A 21790-nucleotide genomic window follows, 5' to 3' on the forward strand; every position below is an offset into this window, starting at 1 on the left:
TTTTGTTGTTGTTGAGACAGAATCCCACCCTATGTCCTGAGCAGAGTGCAGTGGAGTCATAGCTCACTGCAACCTCAGACTCAGGCTCTGGGCATTCTGCTGCCTCAGCCTCTGGAAGTGGGGATCTCACTCTTGCTCAGGGTGGTTTGAGCTCAGGCAATCCAGCTGTTTTGGCCTTCCAGAATTCTAGGATTAGAGGCATGACCCACAGTGCCAGGCACAACGCTTTAACAAATGTGAAACAATATTAACAATTAGCAGTAATAGCTAATGTTTATATATAACACCACACTCCCATGGGCTGTGTGCTGTAAGTATCCACATTTTACACATGAAAAACACCGAGGCCTATAAGCATTTAACTGCTTGACCAGAGTGACCCAGCTAGTGAACCAGGGAGCCAGGATTCAAAGCCAGGCAGACTCCAAAATGCATGTCATTAACCGTTTTAAAAGTTCACATTGAACCTTTACCATATGGCACACATTGTGCCAGGCACCTCGGTTCTCCTCCCTCCTTTAATGCTTTTCAAACCTTAGGCAATGCATATTATTTTATCTATTTTCTAGGTGAGAAGATTGAGGATTAGAGAAGTGACCTTGCCAGGGTGGTGGTGGTGGTGGTGGTGGCGTCTGAATTTTTAATCTGTCCCAAACTCATGTTCATTTTGAGAGATTCTCCTCTGAGGCATCTGCCAGAGTCTCTGCCCCACCTGAGCCCCCCCCCCTTTCCTCCGCAATTATGTTCTGAATATACAGATTGGTTGCCAAGACAACCACTCAGAAACAACATGAAAGGCAAATGTCTTTTCAAACATTGTGTAGCTGAGATGACTTCTTTTTTAAATTTTTAAAAATGTGTCAAGGTGATTTATAATCCACAGCAGAATGTTGATATGGGTAAGAAATCTATTTTGGGCGATAAATATTTTCAGTACGATGGAGGAAAAGCTTCCAGACTACAAATATAGTAACTCCCTAGGAAGGAAGCTGAGATAGGGTGTCAGTCCCCTATTTTACATATGAGAAAATTAAGGCCCAGAGATATCCCAGTAGGCCCGAGGGAGAACAGAGGGGAAGATAGGCAGAGTATGGAGGGTGGAGGTCTAAAAGCTGGAGTGAGGGAAAGGACCCCCAGACTTTAGGTACTAGGATAATAATGCCTAGCCTCTAACCCTGTTAGGAGGGGTTTGAATACAGAGCTCTCACCACCATACCTGCCACCTAGGAAATGCTGGGTGTGTTTTTTTAGTGTTATCGTTACTGGAGTATCTAATGCCTCCTGAAAAAATCAACATTTTCAAGAGGTAGGTGTCAGTTCCTGATAAAACCAGCCTTTTATGCATCTTCCCTTCCATCTATCAAAGGCCATAAATTTGACATCACCGTTGAGACATGGAGGCAGCCACCTTTAGAGGTCTGTCACTGTCCAGCCCTCCACCTCTATGTTCATGCCACTACTCTGGTCAGGTCTTCTGAATAATTTTTCTGTGGACCACCCAGCATTAGATGGAACCCAGAATCACCTCACAGAAATTCCCCTTCGTGTCCACTGAGTAACTTGAAACTTCAGGAAGGTACATTTCGCTTTGAGGACATTTCTCCGATTCCACCTCACATAAAACCCTTAAAACCTCGTGTGCTCCTTTATCCAAGAGCAGTAGGGGGTAATCTGGGGTATGATTGCATTTTTGCTAATTAAAGCTTAGACCATGCTTCTTAGAATTATTAACAGCCATCATAAGGATAATAGTCCGTGCACTAAAATAAGCCCAACTTACATTTTTGTTACTGTTTTAATTACGCAAACCCTCTGGCATGTGTATAATGATGAAGGGCCTGGTGGGATACTGCCACTCAGCCAGGGGTGGTCACCTCCGTGGGACACTCTTGAGTAAGTCTGGGTGCCACCCTCCGGGTTGGGTCACCCTTTCTGAGGAGGCTTTTTTCACCTCATGCCCCTGTGTTGCATGGGTGGCCACTCCCACGCCCCCTTCCTCTTCCTCAAATCCAGAATGTGCTGTCCGATTTGGAGACCTACCAGAGGGGCTTTGCATTTTCCAGATTTCAGTTAGAGATTTTGCTAATCTATTGTATAGGAACATGGGAGAAGGTGATAAATGGCTTATGTCCCTGGTAAAACCATCTCTGTTCCTGATTCCCCCTTTACTGTCAAAGATACCGTAACTGTCTGCTTTTTTTGTTGTTGTTATTGTTGACTCACTCTTTGGTCCTTGGTATGGTAGAGTGCTACGGTGTTACAGCTCACAGCAACCTTCAACTCTTCCACTCAAGCAATCCTCTTGTCTTAGTTTTTCTCTTTTTAGAGACGGGGTCTGGCTCTGGCTCAGGCCGGCCTCAAACTCCTGAGCTCAGAGGATCCACCCTCCTTGGCCTCCCAGAGTGCTAGGATTACAGGCGGGAGCCACCATGACTGGCCTACTCTCTACTTTTATCAGTCTCAAAAACACATCATCTGAGCTGTGATGGTGCTGAGAGGTATCCACCAGGGGGACAGAGGCCTCTTGATGGCCCAGCATGCAGTCAGATGGATAGAATCGTATCAGAGTATGAACTGCATTCTGTAAGCCCCTTAGTTCTGAAAACTAAGACCCTTGGAGGCTAAGTGATTTGCCTGAGGTCACACAGCTCATTAGAACTGGAACCAGTCTAAACCCAAACTGCACCTCTCTGTTGCACCCTACTGACCCACGACTTGAGTGGTTATGGACACTTCTCCTAGGTGAGAAAGACGGCAAAGGTAGGATGTGAACCGAGGCACAGCCGGCTGCCTGGTCATGCATATTCATCAGACTGCTTTTGAGTAATTACTATATGGTTGCCACAGTGGAAAAAGACATCCCCTGCCTCAAGGAGTTGCAGTCAAGTCCAGGAGAGAGACATGGAAAATTAAACACAGTGTGACACCCTGGCGTGCTAAGGAAAGGAAACAGCTTGCTTGGGGAGCCCAAACCCAGCCTGGGGCGGTGGGGAGGTGGTGACAGGGAGGCAGCGACTGCTAAACTGAGACTGGTAGGAAGAGCGAGTGTGGACAGAGGAGGAAAGCGTGCCAGATGCACTGCCGGGGCTCAGAGGGGGAGCCTTTTGTAATAAACATACCTGCTTCTTTCCCAAGTACTTTCTCCCAGATTCCTTGTTGTCTACCCTTTGCTGGGGCTTTCTGAATGCAAGCTCACCCGAGCGCCTCCTTTACTTCTAATTGAACATTTGGACTTGCTTGATTATGTATTAAGTTGGGGACCTGGAGCGACATTCAGGCCTGGGCTCACGTTGAGATTAATTTATTCCTGTAGTCTTCCTGTTCTGCGATGCGTCCGAGAGCCTCACATGTGTGTTAAAAATAAAGCTGAGAGTCAGGGCGATCTAATTAGATGGCTTAACCCAGCACTCTGGTGCTCGGTCTCCACCAAGCTCTCCTGCTTTGATGGTAACCAAAATAGATGAATAAGTTAATCAAAGGTCTGATTAAACAGCACAGCTCTGCGGCACGGGCTGGTGATTGCCAAGCTTCAGTTCAAGGCAAATTGTCAGGGGAGAAAAGGAACCGAGCTGAGTTCCAAAGGCCAGGGCTTTCATGAGGAAGAGTTTTGTAAAGCACACTGGAGGGAATTGCTCACCAAGTCCTCAGATCTTAAGGTGACAGCTAGTCAGGAAGCTCACTCCAAAAGAAGGATAATGCGTCTGGGGAAAGAACACAAACCTTTCCCTGGCAGACTCTGCCTATAGCTTTCTATCTTGCTTGGTGGGAGATTATAGACAAATCCCTGTCCTGCCTGTGCCTGGCTGCTGTTGGTCTGTTGATCCATCCATCCGTCTGTTCCAGATACGTATTTTGTCCCTAGTAAATACAAGGCATTATACTTTGATCATCACTGGTTTATGTCCTGTAGCAACAGTTTGACTCTGCTGATTGTATGAGGTTTAACCCTCCAGATCTTTCAGCCCTTTTGTGCCACAGGAGGCTGGTGTATAAAGACTGTGTCCCCACTCTCGCTTGTCCTCTGGCTTCTGTTTGGGTTGGCCTGAGGGACACCCTCCCAGGACATCTGTGGATAGGAGCAGAATGAAGCTGAGATGTTTTCCCTGTCACCATCCTGCGGATGGCCACAGGTAGCCCACGCCACACTACTGTGGGTTGCTGACCCGCCTGAGTAACCTAGCGTGGTCCATGCCACTGCCCCTGATTCTGTATACATTTACTTAAATACTCCAGGTTAAAGTTTTCTTAGACTCCCCAGGTTTAAATGTGCTGTTTCCAGCCACATCCTGGCTGATACAAGTAAGTAACTGCCATTTATAAATAGTAGAGACTCAGACAGGCTTAGCAAACATTAGGTGACGTGATAATGCACTGATGCTACCAGAATCAGAGTCCAGGTTTGTCTGACTCCAGAACCTAAAGTTCTGTGCCCTGCTACGTCCCAGAGACCCTCGTGTCCAGTATGAAGCTCTGAAAGAGACGTTGGTGTCTAAATGCCAGGAACAACGTGCGGAGCTCAGGAACAGGGGCAAGAACTTAGGTTTACTGAGTGTTCTTTGCATATGAGATTCTGGAGTCCCACACACCTTTAATTTCTGCATCAGCCCTGCGATGTAGGCGTCAACTTCATTTTATTAAGAAACTGAGGCTCAGAGTGATCAAACGCTAGAGCCTAGATTCGGACTCCTGTCCCTTTCCCTCCTCCACGCTGCCTGGGGACAAGGTGACAGAGAATACAGATGTGGCAAATAGTTCCATCCATCAGTGTGTTTTCTTTTGGGGTCAAAACTAAGTTCATGTAAGCAAAGGACCGCTGGAAAACTGTGAACACAGAGTCACTAAAATAATATTGTCAATAAACCTTGATGAATGCTTAAGGTGGAGTGGGTTGGAGATGCAGAGCTGGTCACACGAGTGAGCCTGGGGAGTCCTTCCTCACTGCAGAAGGAGGACCCTCCAAGGTGGCACCCTGGTCGTGTTGTAGCAGGAAGGCTTGATTTTCCTCTTCCAGTTGCTGCCCGTGGCGGGTGGGGTGTCTTAGTTGCTTGTATTTCTCCACAACTGAGAGACTTTAACCCAGAGTCACTGATTCACCAGGATTGGACAGGGACCAGCTGAATATAAGACAGGGCCATCTGCCCCACCACACCAAGCGGGTCCCCAGAGTCTCAGCCTGTAGTACTGCACGGGTCCTTTGCAAAGCTGTCAGGAGAGGCTGCAGTCACCAGCCCCAGCTCTTTGGCAAAGGGCTGATTAATCACAATTCCAGGAGCCCCCAATCTAATTTCACCTTAGCTGTTGACTTTGTTTTAAAAAATGGGCTTATAAGGACAAAGGAGATGAGTATTTTGGTAATCCCAATCAGTTGACCGTATTTCCCATTAAAGGGTTCTATCATAAGTGTTAACCTCTTAAAAATAAGAAGTGTGCTTTGGATCCCATGGAATTCCCCATGACAGTGAGGATGGGACCCCTCCCTGGGATGATCCTGCACATCTGAAAGCTTTTAAGAAGTTGGTGTTACATTTTATTTTTGGCCTTGCCTTTGTATGCCAAATGTTACCAAAGTATGCACCTTGCTAACGACTCTGGCCACCTATGGAAAATTGATTGCTTTATTATGTCATGCAAAGATTCCAGTGTCAGCACCCTATGGGTTATTCCTTTCTTTCTCTGTGTGTGTGTGTGTGTGTGTGTGTATGCATGCACATGTATGCACGCCCTGTGTTGCCGTCAAGGTGAAGAATGTTGTCTAGGTTATGACCATGTCCTCCTTGTGGGTTTATTTGAGAATAAAGAGAAGGTAGCCATACTAATCGATTCAATTACAGCTTTAAAAAACTAAGCATAAGCTTTAACAGCACCACTAAGTACTTAGCTTTAATGACACAGACATGGAATATGATTTAAAGAAATGTACTTAACCTAGGAACCATTTGGTACTAGTTGCAAAAAATATACATAGTATGATTCAATTTCTGTGCCTTCATGCCTTCTTTTCTCATATCCTTATTTCCTTCAGCGGACCTATATCATTTCTATAATAACACAATGTTATTAAAAATCTCAGCAGAGGCTTTGCCTGTAATAATTGTTTTATCGTTATCACTTTTTCGCTCCCTTGATTCAGATACATTTTCTTCCAATAGAACTTCATGTCCCGAAATACAAATTACATAAACAAATCCTCCTAAAAAATTTATTCATTTATTCAGATTTGTATGGGATGCTTTTTATTCCCAGGTGCTATTTATAGAGTTTATGTAGAGAATTAACATGATTTTTTTTTCCTTCCCTCATCTTCCTCTCTGCCTTGTCCTGTCCAGTCTGAAGTTTCCTGGATCCCCAACAAACATTACTCGGGGATTTATGGGCTAATGAAGCTTGTCCTGACCAAGACTCTTCCCGCCAACCTAGAGAGGGTTATCGTCCTTGATACGGATATCACCTTCGCAACCGACATTGCCGAGCTATGGGCTGTGTTCCACAAGTTCAAAGGTAATTATAACCCACTTTTTATGATATCTTTATAGATGTCTACAATCCACCTACTATGCATAGTGATTGTAGTGAGTAGCCAGGCGCCGTGGCTCATGTCTATAATCTGAGCACTCTGGGAAGCCCAGGTGGGTGGATTGCTTGGGCTCAGGAGTTCAGGACCAGCCTGAACAAGAGTGACACCCTGTCTCTACTGAAAAATAGAAAAACTAGCCAGGTGTTGTGACGGGCACCTGTAGTCCCAGCTACTTGGGTGGCTGAGGCAAGAGGATCTCTTGAGCCCAAGAGTTTGAGGTTGCTGTGAGCTGGGATGCCACGGCACTCTACCCAGGGTTACAGAGTGAGACTCTGTCTCCAAAAAAAAAAGAAAAACTGAGGTCACCCTAGATTGAGGTCATGCTAATGAACATGGTTAAGGATTTACTAATATGTATGATGAAACACCAACTCTGCTACAATTTGAACCATGTTAAACTGGAATTGGTTGCATTTCTTTAGTAAATGAGGAGGTCAGGTCTATTTTCACAGGAAGAATCCAATTCAGGATGTTTCAGAACCGATGAATGTGAAATGCACATTCTGTATGCAGATAATTGAACGTTCACATCCCTGTGTCCAGACACGCGTTTATCGGTTTTCTCTTTTTATCAAGTGATCTGATTGCCAGGAAAGCCTGCGAGATTGCGGAGATGGGTATTGATTATAGCACACTTGAAAGTGTCCTCATGGATTTGCTTTTGCTAATGTTGTGGTTTATCATCTCAGGAGGTGTATCTGTTTGGCTTTATGAGACATTCTTCCTAGTCTGGTTGGTTTCTTCACGGCTATTAGTGTAACTCGTGTCACTGCCTCGAGCTCTATGAGAGTACCTGGTGGGAAGTTACGAGTCTAATAGGTGTATTTAACTCTGGCGTGGATACAGGAGAGAAGTGACAGGTTGGTGCAGATCTCGGACTGTTATTTTAATACGCCTCTCCTAAATGTGTTTCCTAAAATTACATGAGTTTTAAAAATCCTTTTCTGTGTTGGATGAACATACTGAGAAAGAAATTTGACAGTATGATTATTCTTTTTCTCTTTTTTTTCAATTGCACCCTGGCTCCTCACTTTTCTGCGTCTTCTCATAGCTCCTTATCCAGTGAAAGCGAAATACCACTTACTGAGTTTAAATCGTAACATTTTCAATAAATCTTGAGATATTCCTGTGGGTTTCCGTTTCCCTTCATGGACAGAGGGTAAATGCCTTGCCTGGTCATTGCCTCCTTCCCTTGCGGGGTTTCTTAGGTCTGGGCTAATTAAAGAAAATTCTCAGCAAATCAAGGTGATGACATTCTGATCCCTGGGACTCTTTTTTTTTTCCTCGTCGGGATTAAAATTTACTTTTCTTAGCCATGCCAATAATGATAAGAAGAAGACATCATTCAGCAAAACAGTTGAAACCGAGTGTGTCTCACCACCTGATCCCTTCTTCATAGAGTGCTTAGATCTGTCCTTTCATGTCACAAAAGGGGCTGCAGGGCTTTGCCCAGAGTCCAGTCACAGTGAGTGTATCTTAGCTTTCATCAGCTGTTCTTTCAAAGCCCCCTCACATTTTGGCTTGTTTTTCTCTTTCTGATCACATGGGACTCACTGGGGGCAGTTTCCTGTAATTATGTGGTGTTTTATTCATATGTTTATGCTGATGTTCAGCCATGTGTTGATTCAACAGGCATTGATTCCATCCCAACCGGGGGTTAGGCAGCAGGTCTGGCTCTGGAAACGAGGATGGGTGATGAGGGGACAGGGAGAGTTGTCATTTCTCCTGTGGGGGTTAGAGAAGATAGTTAGCAAAGGATCCCACAGGAGGTGGTAATGGTCTTCTGTCTCATCGGGAAAGAGTGGTGGTTGTGTATAAGGGATTCCCACATCCCCCTTTGGGGAGGAAGGACGTATTCCTGCTGAGAGAACTGCCGAAAGAGGGAGGGCCCTAGGTATCAGCCCTCCCCGGGGATGGCCTCAGTTAAAAGGAGTCACTTTGCTTGTGGGCTGGACCTGCAGGTCAGCTGTAGTGCTCCTTGGAGACTGCCGCCCAGGCTGAATCCCCTCTTTCCAGTCCTGCTTTCTTGGTTTCTGCTCTTCCCTGTCCTAGGTGGTGTTCCCAAGAGCTGTCCCTAATAAACCTTCTACATGCTGCCTTCCGTCTCAGAGTCATCTTCCTGAGAAACTCGCTGCAGGGTACATCTAGAGCTGTGAGTCTCCGTTGGATGAGTATAACCACCAAGGTCAGGTGCTCAGAAATGATGGAGCTGTAGCTGGGGAATCATGTTTATTCTCTTCCAGCTAAGACAGGCCATTATGCTAGTGGGGCTCTGTAGCCAATAACAACACTAATAATTATGGTTCTAAATACCCCGACGTGACACACGGAAGGGAAAACACCAGCACACTTGCCTCTCCCCAGCAGGCTCAAGGCCTTGGAGGACTCTGGGACTCAAGGCAATTGCTGGGGCTGAGCAGAGAACATGGGCCAAGGTCAGGATGGGGGCAGAGAAAATTTGAATGCAAGGAGCTGAGTTAATGGGCTGCATTCTATTTGTTCCTTCTTCTCTTGGTTTATTTCTAGCGTCTGTTAGGCCCCCACTGTGCAGAGAAATATATTAGATGTTGTTACCTGACGCCATGGAGAGCACAGCACCTGCTTTCAAGGAACTCACAAACACGGCAGCCTGCGCTACGTTTTTATCTATTGCCGTCAAAGGAGTATAAAACATCCGAGGTTTTCCCATGCCTGCCCTAATTTTTCTGGGAAAATACAGCGGTGAAAAGAAAATAACTAAGCTTATCTCTTCTTCATACAACACTCTCCTTTTTTTAGTGGGGGGTGATTTGTTTTATCTAAATTATAACTATTAGAAGCCAGGTCTTGGAACAGGAAGAAAGCCTCTTAGGATAGATTCATACATATAGAATGTACTGGTCCAAAAGAAGAGAAAGGGTTCCCCTCTCATAAAGGCAATTGCAGCTGACACCTCTTACCATACACATTTTGAGTGACATTGAACTTCTTTGACCTTGTTAATTTTTCTGTTTTCGAAAAGCGAGTTATCTGGAACTGCAGTGGCTCTTGTGTTCAAATCATGAGGTATTTCTCTTACTTGGTGGATGTCCTGATGTCTAGTTGTCCAAACCTCAACCAGGTGGTCCCTCATACAAGAAGCTTGTTTATGTTGGCAGACACCCTTGTGGCTCTTGTCCTGTCTGTGTCCAGTTTATTCCTGCCTGGCCATCACTCAGGCACTGGAGCTGGCCCTTGGGCTGTCCCCTGCATCCTGGGCAAAAGCTTGGCCTGGGGCAGCCCTAGTTCTTCAGATGCAAGGTGAAAATTCAGTTTACTACCACAGCGGAGAACAAGTTCAAAGTTTATTACTTACAGATCTGGTATAGGAGGGCACAGCGAATCACAAAGGCCGTCTCTGTCCCCAGGTCACATGAGGCAGAAACAAAGCATCAGAAAGAAAGAAGGAGAGAGAGAGAGAGAGAAAGGGAGAGAGAGAGGGAGGGCGGGAGGGAGACTTGTGCACCAATCAGCAGTATAAATAAGGGAGTAGGCTGTGGGTCACTAAGTTCAAGGGTTGATGCCTGAATGGTCCGTTTAAAGGCAGGGGCAGGAAGGCAGGGAGCCCAGGCTACCAGACAGGAGAGATGCCTCTAAGGTCTTATCTCTGGCTACCAACTTGAGCCATTTGGGTGTAGCGTAGAACTAGAAATTGTCTCAAGGGGGACCAATCCCTGCCCTGGTTTGAGAAAGTTAAACATGTATTACAGATGGATCCGAGGCAACAGGAAATTGTAAGAACTCACTGCAAAGACAAACCCCATCTCTGCTTCTGTGAGTCTGTATTTGAGTGGAGGGAGAGGAACAATAAACAAGGAAAATGTGTGGTGTGTTAGAGGTGTATCTAGGGGAAGAGTGGAGAGGCCCTGGCACAGGGAATAGCACGTGTCGACTTCTGAAGTGCGTGGGGCCTGTCTGGGGAAAAGGAGAGGATGGAGGGCAGAGCAGAGCAGAGCGAGCCAGGGGGTCTGGGGGCTGCTGCCAAGGTCAGATCCTTGTTTGTAGACACAAAGATAACTTTCCCTTTCCTTTAAGTAATTGGGGAGCCACTGTCAGGTGTCTAGCAGAGGTGTGACACAATCTGATTTATGTTGCTAATGGCTCATCCTGGCTGCCCTTTTGAGAACAAGAAAGGCAGGGAAACCATTCAGGACACCATCACAGTCATCCAGGTGAGAGAGGATGTTGGCTGAGACTCGGGTGCAACAGGAGAGGTCATAAGGGTCATCACATTAGGGGTGCAGGTTGAAGGTCAAGTCCGCAGAATATTCCACTGATTGGATGTGGGGAATGAGAGAGAGTGGGGGACAAGGATGACACTGAAGTCTAGAGGAACAGGTTGTGGAGAAGACAAGGGGTTTGTCCTGTAGCAGGTGACACAGTGAGGAGGCGGGCAGATAAACTGGTATTTGTAAAGCAGAGGAAAAGTGATTACCAAATCTTAAGTGCTTCTTCTGTTGTGAGCATTGAGTTAGAAGCTTTGCACATTTGAAAATTCAATAAACTGGGCCCAAGAGAGGTGAATTTACTTATTATGCTCAGAGAGCTGTTTCCTGGCAAAGCTGAGCCCCACATCGTCTGGCTTTGGGATCTGTGCTCTATCTACTGTCTGGTGGAGGAGGGTATGGCCCACCGACTCCAAGGCAGTGTCAGCTCTTTGAGCAGGTGTGACTGCTGGCTGTGACCTCCCTAGGGTCCCACCTTCCTTACTTTTAACTACTCAAAGATTTGGAAATAATATGTGATCGTAGCAATTTGAGGAGGCTGTTGTGAAGGTGTAAATAATAAATGCACACCCATAATTTGAAGTTTTGGGGAGAAAGCCATGCTGAATATTCAAGGCAATTGTTTTTATTACAAAATATTAAGGGAGTACCAATATTTTTATCCCATGGATACCTTGCATAATATATAAGTCAGGGCTTTTAATGTGCCTCTCAGCAGAATAGTGTTCATTGGACCCAACAGGTAAGTTTCTATTCATCACTTTCCTTCCGCCCTCCCCCTTCTTGGTTCCCAATATGCTTTGCATCTCTCTGTGCCCGTGTGTGCCCATCATTGAGCTCCCACTTACCAGTGAGAATGTGTGGTGGTGCTTTTCCATGCCTGAGATACTTCACTTAGGATACTGGTCTCCAGTTCCGTCCAAGTTGCTGCAAAAGACATTTCATTCTTTTTAATGGTCGAGTAGATTTTTTTTAATCTTCTCAAGAATTTATGGGTGCTTAGGTTGAGTCCACATCTTTGCAATTGTAAATTGTTATTAAAATGTCCAGACACAGTAGATGAAAGAGAGGAAGGAATGCTGTACAGTCTCCCAAGTTCCGCAAAGATAACGTTCTGACCAGTAAGGACGAGTCCCCTGTAAGGGGAGTGTATTATCGCAGTGCATTGTTCCGTCCCTAAAGCAGGTTTGGTGAAGTGACCTAGCCCATGTGACCACTGCCCACCTTACCCTCACAGTGCCGCGGGCATCCCAGAGCCATGGGCATCGTTCAGGGGCCCGTAGACTCTCTGTGGCTAATTACAGCTAACGATTTTAAGCATTTCTGTGCCAACCATTCTGTTAAGCACTTTATGGACAATCTCATTTAATCTTCACAACCCACCCATGAAGTAATTACTATTCATGTTCCTGTTTTAAAGACGTGGGAACCAATGTTTAGGGAGGCAGAGAAGCTCACACAGGGTCTCTTAAGCTCGCAGCTCTTAAGTTGTGGAACTGGGATTTGAACTCAGAGAGTCCATCTTCAGATCCAATCCTCTTTACCTACACCTTACGTTAGAAGAGGAGGAAGAAAAAGCATATACATGTGAGCAGAGTTAAGTCTCTTTGGAGAGACCAAAGTCACACAAAAGACCTCTAGGTGACCATATAAACCAGGGTGCAGAGGAGGGCCCGGGGTGATACAGGCTTGGAGACACAATCAGGCATAGAAAAGTATATTTTCTCCAGGATTCCAAAAGTAAAACTTCAGTCTCAAGAATTCTGGGAAGTATGTGACTTCCCAGAACATCATCTTTAAAGTAACTGTGGTCCCCAGGAACCTTGCCCATAGACTCATCAAGGTCTAGAAGAATAAGTCAGAACTGGGGCTCAGTCTGATGATTCCCTGACCATGGACAGGTGTTATGCTCTGAAGGTCTGCGGCTCCTCCCCACCCAAATTCATATGCTGAAACCGAACACATAGTAACCTAGCAATGGTATAAAGAGGTGGACCCTTCAGAAGGTGATTAGGTCATGAGGGTTCTATGCATGGGATTCGTGTCCCTATAAAAGTGCCCCAAGGGAGCTTGTTCACCCCTCCTTTCACGTGAGGTCACAACTGGAAGGTACCACCCGTGAAGCAGATAGCCTACACCAGACACCACATCTGCTGGTGCCTTGGCCTTGGACTTCCCAGCCTCCAGAACTATAAGCTGTAAGTTACCCAGTGTTTTGTTATAGTAGCTCCAAAAGGACTAAGCAGCAGGTGACCTGACTTCTTGAGGCCTCAATGAACTAGGAGCAATGCTAATGCTTTTGTTGTGAGAATTGAACAAGGTAATGTGCATGATTCGTCCACATTCCACTTTTTCCAAGGACCCCTGCCAGAACATCTGGGGTCATGCGGGGTGTCCTGAATGTCTGTCTGCCCTGCAGTTCTGTCCACAAAGCCATCGGGGCTGTGGGCTGTGGGGGAGCTGTGACAGTCTCAACAACATAATTTGGAAAAGCTGAACCTGCAGAACTTGGGGAGTTTGACTTCTGAAAAGACAATTGTGGAACTTTTATGCTCACAGTAAGTCGCCTCCAAAGAGTTTTTAAAAACTCGTTGAGGTTTCTTCAGCTCTTTTTTTTTCTTTCTTTGAAAATTCTTCAAGTATGTTTTTTTCTCTTTCTTTCTTTCTTTTTTTTTTTTCTTTTTTTTCACCTGGCCCCTGCCTGTCTCCCAGGGGGACTTGGTGGAGCAGAAAAAGCTTAGCAAATGAAGAGACCAAGTTTCAACCTCCTGCTGGTCTCCTCCTCAGCAGGGGGATCTTGCAAGGTCCTTGAACCTCTCTCTGCCTCACCTCTTCCCACTTGCTTATGGGAAGAAAATCCTGACATCAGCTCACAGCAGTGGTGTGAGGTTTGGGGAAGAGACTCACACTGATCCTGGCTCCTGGGGGCACTCAGGTCCCCTGTTTCTCCCCCTCTCCTTCCTCCTCTCTCCTGTGTCTGAGTTTGTCTTGCTCTCATTTGCCCTTTCTTCTTTAACTCTTTCTCCTTCCCTCCCTTGACCTGTCTCCAATTGAACCTCTGTGCCCCCCTCCCCCGTAGGGGTCTGAAAAGCATCAGAGACCTCTCAGAAGGACCCAGGTTTTCCTGATTAAAACTGTGGGGCGGGGAAAGTATTTGGACTTTCTCACCCAGGGGAAGGCGCCTTGTGCTTCTGTGTTCCCTGTTATGACCTAACAGGGAACCATGAAGCCACGTTTATGTAACTGCTGCTGGGCGTCTTGCCACTTCTGTTCCCCTGGGTATAAAGGTGCACGGACCTTTTTCCTGTGTGGATTGTAGATCGCAGATGGCGATGTGTAACTTACCTCCCGAGCCACCAGGAGCTGGGGTGGACCTCCCACCTAACTTAGCTCACCAGTCTCTCTGAGCTGAATAAAGCATGCGGCACCTGCCCTCTGTACCTGAGTTTTTCTTTGGCCTGTCTGAAGCAGAATGCTGTATGACACTGTCCCTTCTTGGCCAGCCTGGTGTGACCTCAGTGTAGACAGATTTCCACTTATCTCATGCCCTGACAATTCCTAAACTTGACAGACCGTTTCACCACACGGAAGAAAAACAGAAATTTTTGAAAGATATAAATGCTCAAATAAAGTGCTTTAACATGACACCAAGAGCCAGTGTGTCTGTCTAAGGTGGTGATGCTGTCAGTACTGGAGGTGCTGGAATTCCAGCTGGGAACGATCAAGGCTCGGACTTGTTTTTGTCAGCAATCATATAATTTTGCTATAAGTCTGGGGCATTTCTTTTTCATTGGTACTGTGCTTTTAAAAGTTCTCATACACTCTCTTGGTATTGACAAGATTGCCCTCTGACCACCAGTTTTCATTGCTGTGTTTAGGTTTTTAACTTCCTCCAGCTCCTGGCTGATGGTCCACTGGAGAATCTCAGTGGCCTCTTGCCCTGCCGCTTTCTCCGCGTAGAGCTTATCCGTGCTGCCCTCAGCTCAGAGTCAGGAACTGGCCTTTTGATTTTCTTGTTCCACGCTCTCGCTTCTTCCACTGGACCAGCCAGGACATCTGTGCCAGGGGGCAACAGCAGGTATTTGAGTCCTGGGAAAGAGGGTGTAATTATTTTCACATTAACTTGGAAAGGAATCGGTCCTTTCTTACTACGTTAGAAAGATCATTTAACTTTTTCAAGCCTTGTTGTTTTATAAAAGTCAAGAAATAATACGTTAAGAACTGCTCCAAAGGCTTTATTTTGGTGATTAAGTCAGATAATGGCTCTTCATTGCACAGAACCTTCTTTTCCTTGAAATCTTTGCATGGTTTTTCTGTTCTCCAGCATCAGGTTCCTCAGTCAGGGGAGGAGACGCCGACCTACCTACTCACCTTCCTGCCTTCCTCTCTTCTTCACTTCCTCCTTTTTGCTCTCCCTTCCTTCCTTGCTCCTTCCCTTCCCTCCCTCTCTCCCTCCTTCCCTCCCCTTCCTGTCTCCTTCCCACCCTCCTTCCTCCCTCACTTCCTGTCTGCCTTTCACATCTATTCACTCACTCATTCTTCTCATTCTTTCATTACTTCATCACCTTTGGAGCCCCTTGGCCCACCTGAGGCCCTGGAAGGGGAATATAATAATATATAAGGCACACCCAGTCCTGCCCTCTTGCTGCTAGTATCTATTAAGTGCTTCTTATGATCAGGCCCTAGGCCATCTCAATTAGCCTTCATAAAAGTCTCTAAGAAAGGATCTTGCCTGAAATCACCAAGGACAAGTGAATGGCAGAACCTGGATTGAAACCAGACTGATCTCAGAGCCCATACTCTCCATCATGAGATTTTAAATTGATCTGAACACGTGATTCTTGGAAGGCTCATTGAAAGGGAAAATTCAGGGTGAGGTAGGATCTCTTCTGGGGGGAAGCACAGCCGATCTGGGGATTTGGGGAGAGTCAGGAGGGCTTCTGAAAGGAAGAGGTGGGTGTGCTGGTCTCCGGTCTCCCCTGGAAGGGGTGGCAAACACAAAGGCCTGAGGTCCACAGAGACCAGCACAGACAGAAAGGGGAAAATAACACATTGGATCACCCCTCAGACAGACCCAGCGGGCTCCCATCTTTGGCCTTTTGCTCGGATGTCCCCTCTACCCACAGGGACACTTCTCTCTCCTCAGCTTGCAGCCATAACTCTGTCAAGTCAAGCTCAGATCTCAGCAAGACTGTCCCTTATGTCACATTTAATCCTACACCCTGAGACACCATCCTGTTCCTCTCACCCTGCCCTTTATTATTTTTTTTTTCCAATAGCATTCATCACCTTCTAGTCCTGTATGCAATGACCTACCGAGAGGGTTTCTCTGCCCCACCCAGTAGGCAGGATAGGCCCAGGTGACACAATACAGCCGGCTCTGTCTGGTTCTTGTGTGCCCTGATACAGTTGTCCCTCAGCATCCAGGGGGATGTTTCCAGGGTCTCCTATGGATGCCAGCATCCACAGAGACTCCAGTCCCTGAGTCCCTGGTATAAAGTGGTGCATTTGTATATAACCTTTGTGCATCTTCCTTTAATCATCTGTAGACTACTTACAACACCCAATGCAGTGTCAATGCTAAGTAAACAGTCGTTAGTCTGTGTAGCTGAAGACGTGACAAGAAAAAGAATCTCTACGGGTTTAGTACAGATGCAGTTTTTCTGTCAAATGTTTGCGGTTCAGGTTGGTGGAATCCTCAGATGCTGAGCCTGTGGCTGCAGAGGGCCGGCTGTGGATAAGCACCCACCAAGAGGGCAGGGATCTTCCGGTTTTGTTCCTAATATATCTCACCTATTAACCTGGCACATAATAGGAGTTTGATAAATACTTGCTAAATAAATGAGCACATAAAGCAGATGATTCTAGGTAGGCAAGAGAAGCATGAAGTTTTAGATTTGGGTTTCATCCAAAGGTCATCGAAAGGCAGTTCTGAAGATCTGAAAAAGATCCCTTGCAGCGTGGTGAGACTTGAAACCAGCACCTCCCAGAGCGCTGGCTCCACTTCTGTCTAAGCAAGACTCATCGCGGCTCGCAGCAGGGTACTGGGCTGGAGGGCAGAGCAGAGGACTGGGACTGGAGTGTGTAGCAGTGCCTGGTGACCTTGGTTTTAGACTTGCAGACCTGGGCTGCCTAGATCCTTAGAAAAGGTACCTTCAGGTGTTTCTTTACAGAACTAAAATAGAGCTTTTAGGTATGATAATAGATGTTCTCACCAGATTATTACAGTTTCTTTTTCTGGTCTTCCAGGTGGGCCCCCCTGTAGAATCCAGGGTGCCAATTCTGTGGCCGCCTGCCTGGCCCCGCAGGGAGTGTGGCTGGATTTGCAATGTCTGACAGAGGGCTAATTGAATGGTGGCAGAACTCAGGCAGCCAGGGAGAAGGCTGGGCCAGGTGTGATTGGCAGGCTGTGATTAAGTGAGAAGGAGGAGGGGGAGGAGAGGTAAGGGGAGGAGGGGTGAGGGGAGGAGGAGCGGGAAGGATGGAGAAGGAGGAAGAGGAATGAGTGCTGGGAAGAATTCATGAGAGAGCAGTGCACCTATGTGCCCTAGCTGTGCCCTGAGCTCCTCCTTTGCCGCCCATACCCAGCACAAGAGGTCGGCTCCTGCCTCAGGTTGCCCCTGCTGGGCAAAGCCAGCTCCACCCCAGGTTCCTGGCTCTCTGCTGCTTCCTGGGTGGGCCCATCACCAGGATGCCCCACTCTGGAGGGACCTCTGCTTATGGTGTGTCTTTATTAAACATACAGGTGGCCAGGCCAAAAGGAAAGTGAACTGGGGGCCTTTGGGTTCATGATGAAAGGCAGGGAAAACAGACAGCTGGGAGTGGACAAAAGGTGTTTCTGTTCCCGCTTTCTTTCCCCTCTCCCTCTCTTGGTTCCAGTATTCATTCCCGGGAAAGGGAGACAGGGAAGTTCAGGGCCTCTCCGTGGGGCTGTCCCTGTAACCCTGGGTGTCACTCAGGTCTCTAAACCTCTCCTGCGGGCACAATGGGAATGATATTCTTGGGGTATCGGTGTGAGGTGATGTGAGGTGGAGCATAGAAAAGTCTTTGTGGGATGCCTGACACAGAGCGAGCTCCTGGCCGTGTTAGCTTCTGCTGTCACTGACATCAGAGTCATCTTATGGTCATGGCAACAAAGCAACTGTCTACACACCTGAAAGATTCTGGATGGGTCTGGTCCTTGACTTTAGAGGAGGTGCTGCTGTTCCCTGTGAGTAAAGACAGGGTCTCAAAGGTATCTCAGTTGAGATGGGGAGAGGACGGATAGCATAGGACGAGGGGGTTTGGTCCTCAGGGGACACAACTAGCCATGGGTCTGGGCAGGGAGAGCCTAGGCCGTGGAGTGGACCGCACCAGGGCCTGTGCTGGAGCCTCGGCTCTTCCATGCACTTCAGAATTCAGCTTCTTCTTCTCAATGGAAATAATATTTTGAGAGCAAACCATGTAATTCACCTATACTTTGCAGATATGTGTAATGTTATCTTAGTCCTGCAACGTAGGGTTTTTTCTCTTCTTGCCATTTTGGAAATTGAGATGTAACTTAACAAAAGCAACTTGACAGATGGTCTTTTTCTCCTGGAAAACGTTTTGATAGATCCTGCAATCAGTGGCCTCTTAGAATCCCGAAAAGAAGGTGTTACTATTTTTATTAGTATTATCTCTCTAGCTTTTCCTTCTGCCTTTGAAGGGTGGAGGGGAGAAAGAGTGAGGAGGGCTCGAGACTGAAGGAGAAACAGCTGAATTAGTGGAAGAAAAGGATTTGGGGGACACACGTAGCAGGCCACTCTAACTTTCACTATTTGGCCGTAGGGTCCAGGAAGATCTGTGCCATTGCTGTTTCTGTAAAGATCTCACTTGTATCTCCCACAGTGAAATGGGTACCCTGTCCTGGTTGGCCCTCTCGTTATGGAGACTGATGACTTGGTTCTCGGAAGCAAGTTTCTGTACACATACAGATTGTGGGCAGGGAGAGAGGGGAGGTTGAGGGACATTTCCTCTTGGAACAGAAACATTTCCAATTTCTCGGAGAATTTCAGGAAGAAATGCTGAAAAGCAGAACAGCATTAAATCCTGGACTGCAGGAAGCTGCTTGGCTAAGAAGCCTCCTCTTGCTCATTCAGACAGTCAGTAAATATTTATTGAGCACCTACTTGGTACCAGATGCACAGTTATGCTCTTTAATAATGCTCGGGCCATTAGAAATGCATGTGACTAACTCATCCTTTGAAAAGATCTGATACTTCTGGGAACATTTTAGGGTTATGCGCCATTAATGTGAATTTTTTAGCCAGATTACTTTGCTAACATTTAACTGATATTGGCTGCCTCCGGTGAAGGAGGTTTTGATTATGGATATAGGTACTGCGGGTATGTACAGGGTAGGGCTTTCCTGGGTTGCCCAGGAGGAAAAGAGGATGAGGGAACAGAGTGAGATTCAATAAAAGCAATAGGCAAGATACAAGTACACAGAGGCCAGAAATACATGCTTGTCGAAGGAATTTAGGGAGACCAAGTCTGCCTTAAGAATTGTATGCACAGAAAAGAAGTCAGTTTTTTTTTTTTCTTTGTTTCCTCAGCAAGTATCTTGGCCCAAGGGAACCCTACTTGATGGTTAACTAGTGACATGCCACATTGGATTCATAGATAAGTGGAAGAGGTCACCTACCCTTACAACTGTGATCACTTACCACTGTGTTCTATGAGCAGTAATTCTGAGCTGCAGGGGAGAGGGTGGCCTCAGTGTTAGAATGACCTACAAGGTCTTTTTATATTGCCCAGGTCACTGCCAGCTTCCATGCCCCAACAGTGGCCTGCACCCCACTGGTGACTTGAGAATCATTGCTTTAATATCGAGGTTCTCCATCCTGGCTCTCCTGACATTTTGACAATTGTCAAATTGCCATTTAATACCTCTTTAATTTTTCTGAACAGTATAGGGTGTTTTGCTGTGTCCCAGGCCTCCTCTCACTATCCTTCGTCTCCTTAGCTGTGACAGCCATAAATATCTCTAGGTATTGCCCAGCGGGGGCCACGCCTTTCCCTGTTGAGAAACACGTCCCTAGCGATTCACTGTTACTGGTGGACACAGGCAGGGTCAGTCCAGAATACGTGGTGCTGGTTGTGGTGGTTTTAAGTGGTTGACAATAACCAGGAAAAGAAAGAAAACCTAAACCACCTACAGTTTGTTCATCAGTTCATAACTCGGAGTCTCCCCATCCCTGTGTCCTTTGGGTGACTTTCTGAATTAACTCTGTTAAGGCTCCCAGACTTTTCCTCCCCCTCTTGTTTATAATGAACACCAGCCTCAAAAGATGCTTGAACTGTGAATTTTCTCTTCTAAGGCCACAGATAGCTGAACACCCAGTAGTGAATTTCTTCTTTCAGAAGATAAATAAATGCATTCATTCCCGTGTATCTGGAAGGATACACCATACTAAGGGAAAGTGTGATTGAATTAACCAGACTTAAAAGCATTCCTGTCCACAGTAGGGCACGGATTCCGTGAGCACCCACTGGAATGTACGATCTTCCCTTGAAAGTAGAAGAGGGACCCCCTTTCTCCTCATCTGCATGCTCATGAAGAGAGGAATCGCTCTGTGCCATTCTGTGACTATCACAAGGACACAACTGTTATTCCCTCCTAAATGCATATACATAGATTATCAGCAGCATCTAATATATGACAAGGACAGACTGGCCTGTCAAAGAAGACAAATACGCTGGTCTCCTCTGTGCACAGTGTGCTGGGCTTGCCCATCTGGAAGAATGCAGCTGGCGGGGTTGTGTGTGCAGAGTCCTCATTGAGATGGATGGAGGGGCCTTTGGAAGGAACATTCTCAGCCAGAGTAGGTCCTGGTGAAATCACCAGATTCCCTAGAAGCAAAGGGATATATATATATTTTCATTGACAACCACCAACATCAGAAAGGGAAGCTCAGGTTTTTGTTTTTTGATTTGCCTTTTGATGGGTCTTGGGGACAAAGCAGGCGTGATGAATCCAGGCTTCTCTTCTTCACTGCTTAGATGTCAGATCCCAGGGGAGCAAAAATTCTTGTAAGATAAAAGAGAAGATTCCACAAATCCAGCCTATAATCCTCTTTTCAGATTTTATTTTTGAGACAATGCAATACCGTAACTAGGATAGAAAGAAAAGGCCGGACATGGTTGCTCACACCTACAATCCCAGCACTTTGCTAGGCTGAGGCGGGAGGATCACTTGAGGCCAGAAGTTTGAGACCAGCCTAGGTGACATAGCAAGACACGATCTCTGCAAAAAAGGAAGGAAGAAAAAGACAGAAACAAGGGAAATTAGCCGGCATGGTGGTGTGCACCTATAGTCCCAGCTACTCAGGAGGATGAAGCAAGAGGATCACATGAGCCCAGGAGTTTGAGGTTGTACTCAGCTATGATCCTGTGATCGAGCCACTGTGCTCTAGCCCAGGCAGTAGAGCAAGGCCCTGTCTTAACACAACAACAAATGGGCAGAGTCCTTGGAGCACCTGCCTTATACCAGTGGTAGAGGAAGGGGAGAGGGGGAGGGATTGGTTGGCAGTCATGGAATTTTTTGTCTTTTTAAAAATAATTTTTATTGGTATGCCTTTAGATTGACAAAAAAATTATGAAGATAGCATAGAGAGTTCTGACATTCCTTATATCCAGTTTCTGTTATTAACATGGGACATTTTTTTAGGGAACTTTTACAGAGAGTTCTGTTATACTGTATGTCCAGTTTTTCTGATTTTTAATATGGTATTATTTTTAGGGAAGCTGCTTTTGTAAATGACTGGTATGGTCCAGACTGTGCGTGCTGTCGAGGTGTTCTCTACACCTTTGGCTTCTTTCATCCTCACAACAGTCCTGATAGATGAACAGTCCAGCCTCCGTTTCACAAGCAAAAAAAATTCCAAGCTTAAAAAGGTTGAGTAACATACTTGAGTCCCCTGACTAGTGAGTGGCAGAGCCAAGATCACAG

The 21790-nt window shown here is 46.4% G+C and overlaps 1 protein-coding gene across 2 annotated transcripts in view; it reads left to right on the forward strand.

Annotated features, from left to right (window-relative positions):
* Positions 1 to 21790, forward strand: part of LARGE1 (LARGE xylosyl- and glucuronyltransferase 1) — a 514791-nt gene that overhangs the window by 284399 nt on the left and 208602 nt on the right. For both annotated transcript variants that reach the window (XM_012801262.2, XM_023509378.1), the window contains exon 7: positions 6327 to 6498. In XM_012801262.2, the coding sequence (XP_012656716.1) occupies positions 6327 to 6498 (172 nt within the window). The remainder of the gene's footprint in view (positions 1 to 6326; positions 6499 to 21790) is intronic.

This window comes from Otolemur garnettii, unplaced genomic scaffold (genome assembly GCF_000181295.1).
Source record: "Otolemur garnettii isolate 467f Iridium unplaced genomic scaffold, OtoGar3 scaffold00007, whole genome shotgun sequence".
Lineage (NCBI taxonomy): Eukaryota > Metazoa > Chordata > Mammalia > Primates > Galagidae > Otolemur > Otolemur garnettii.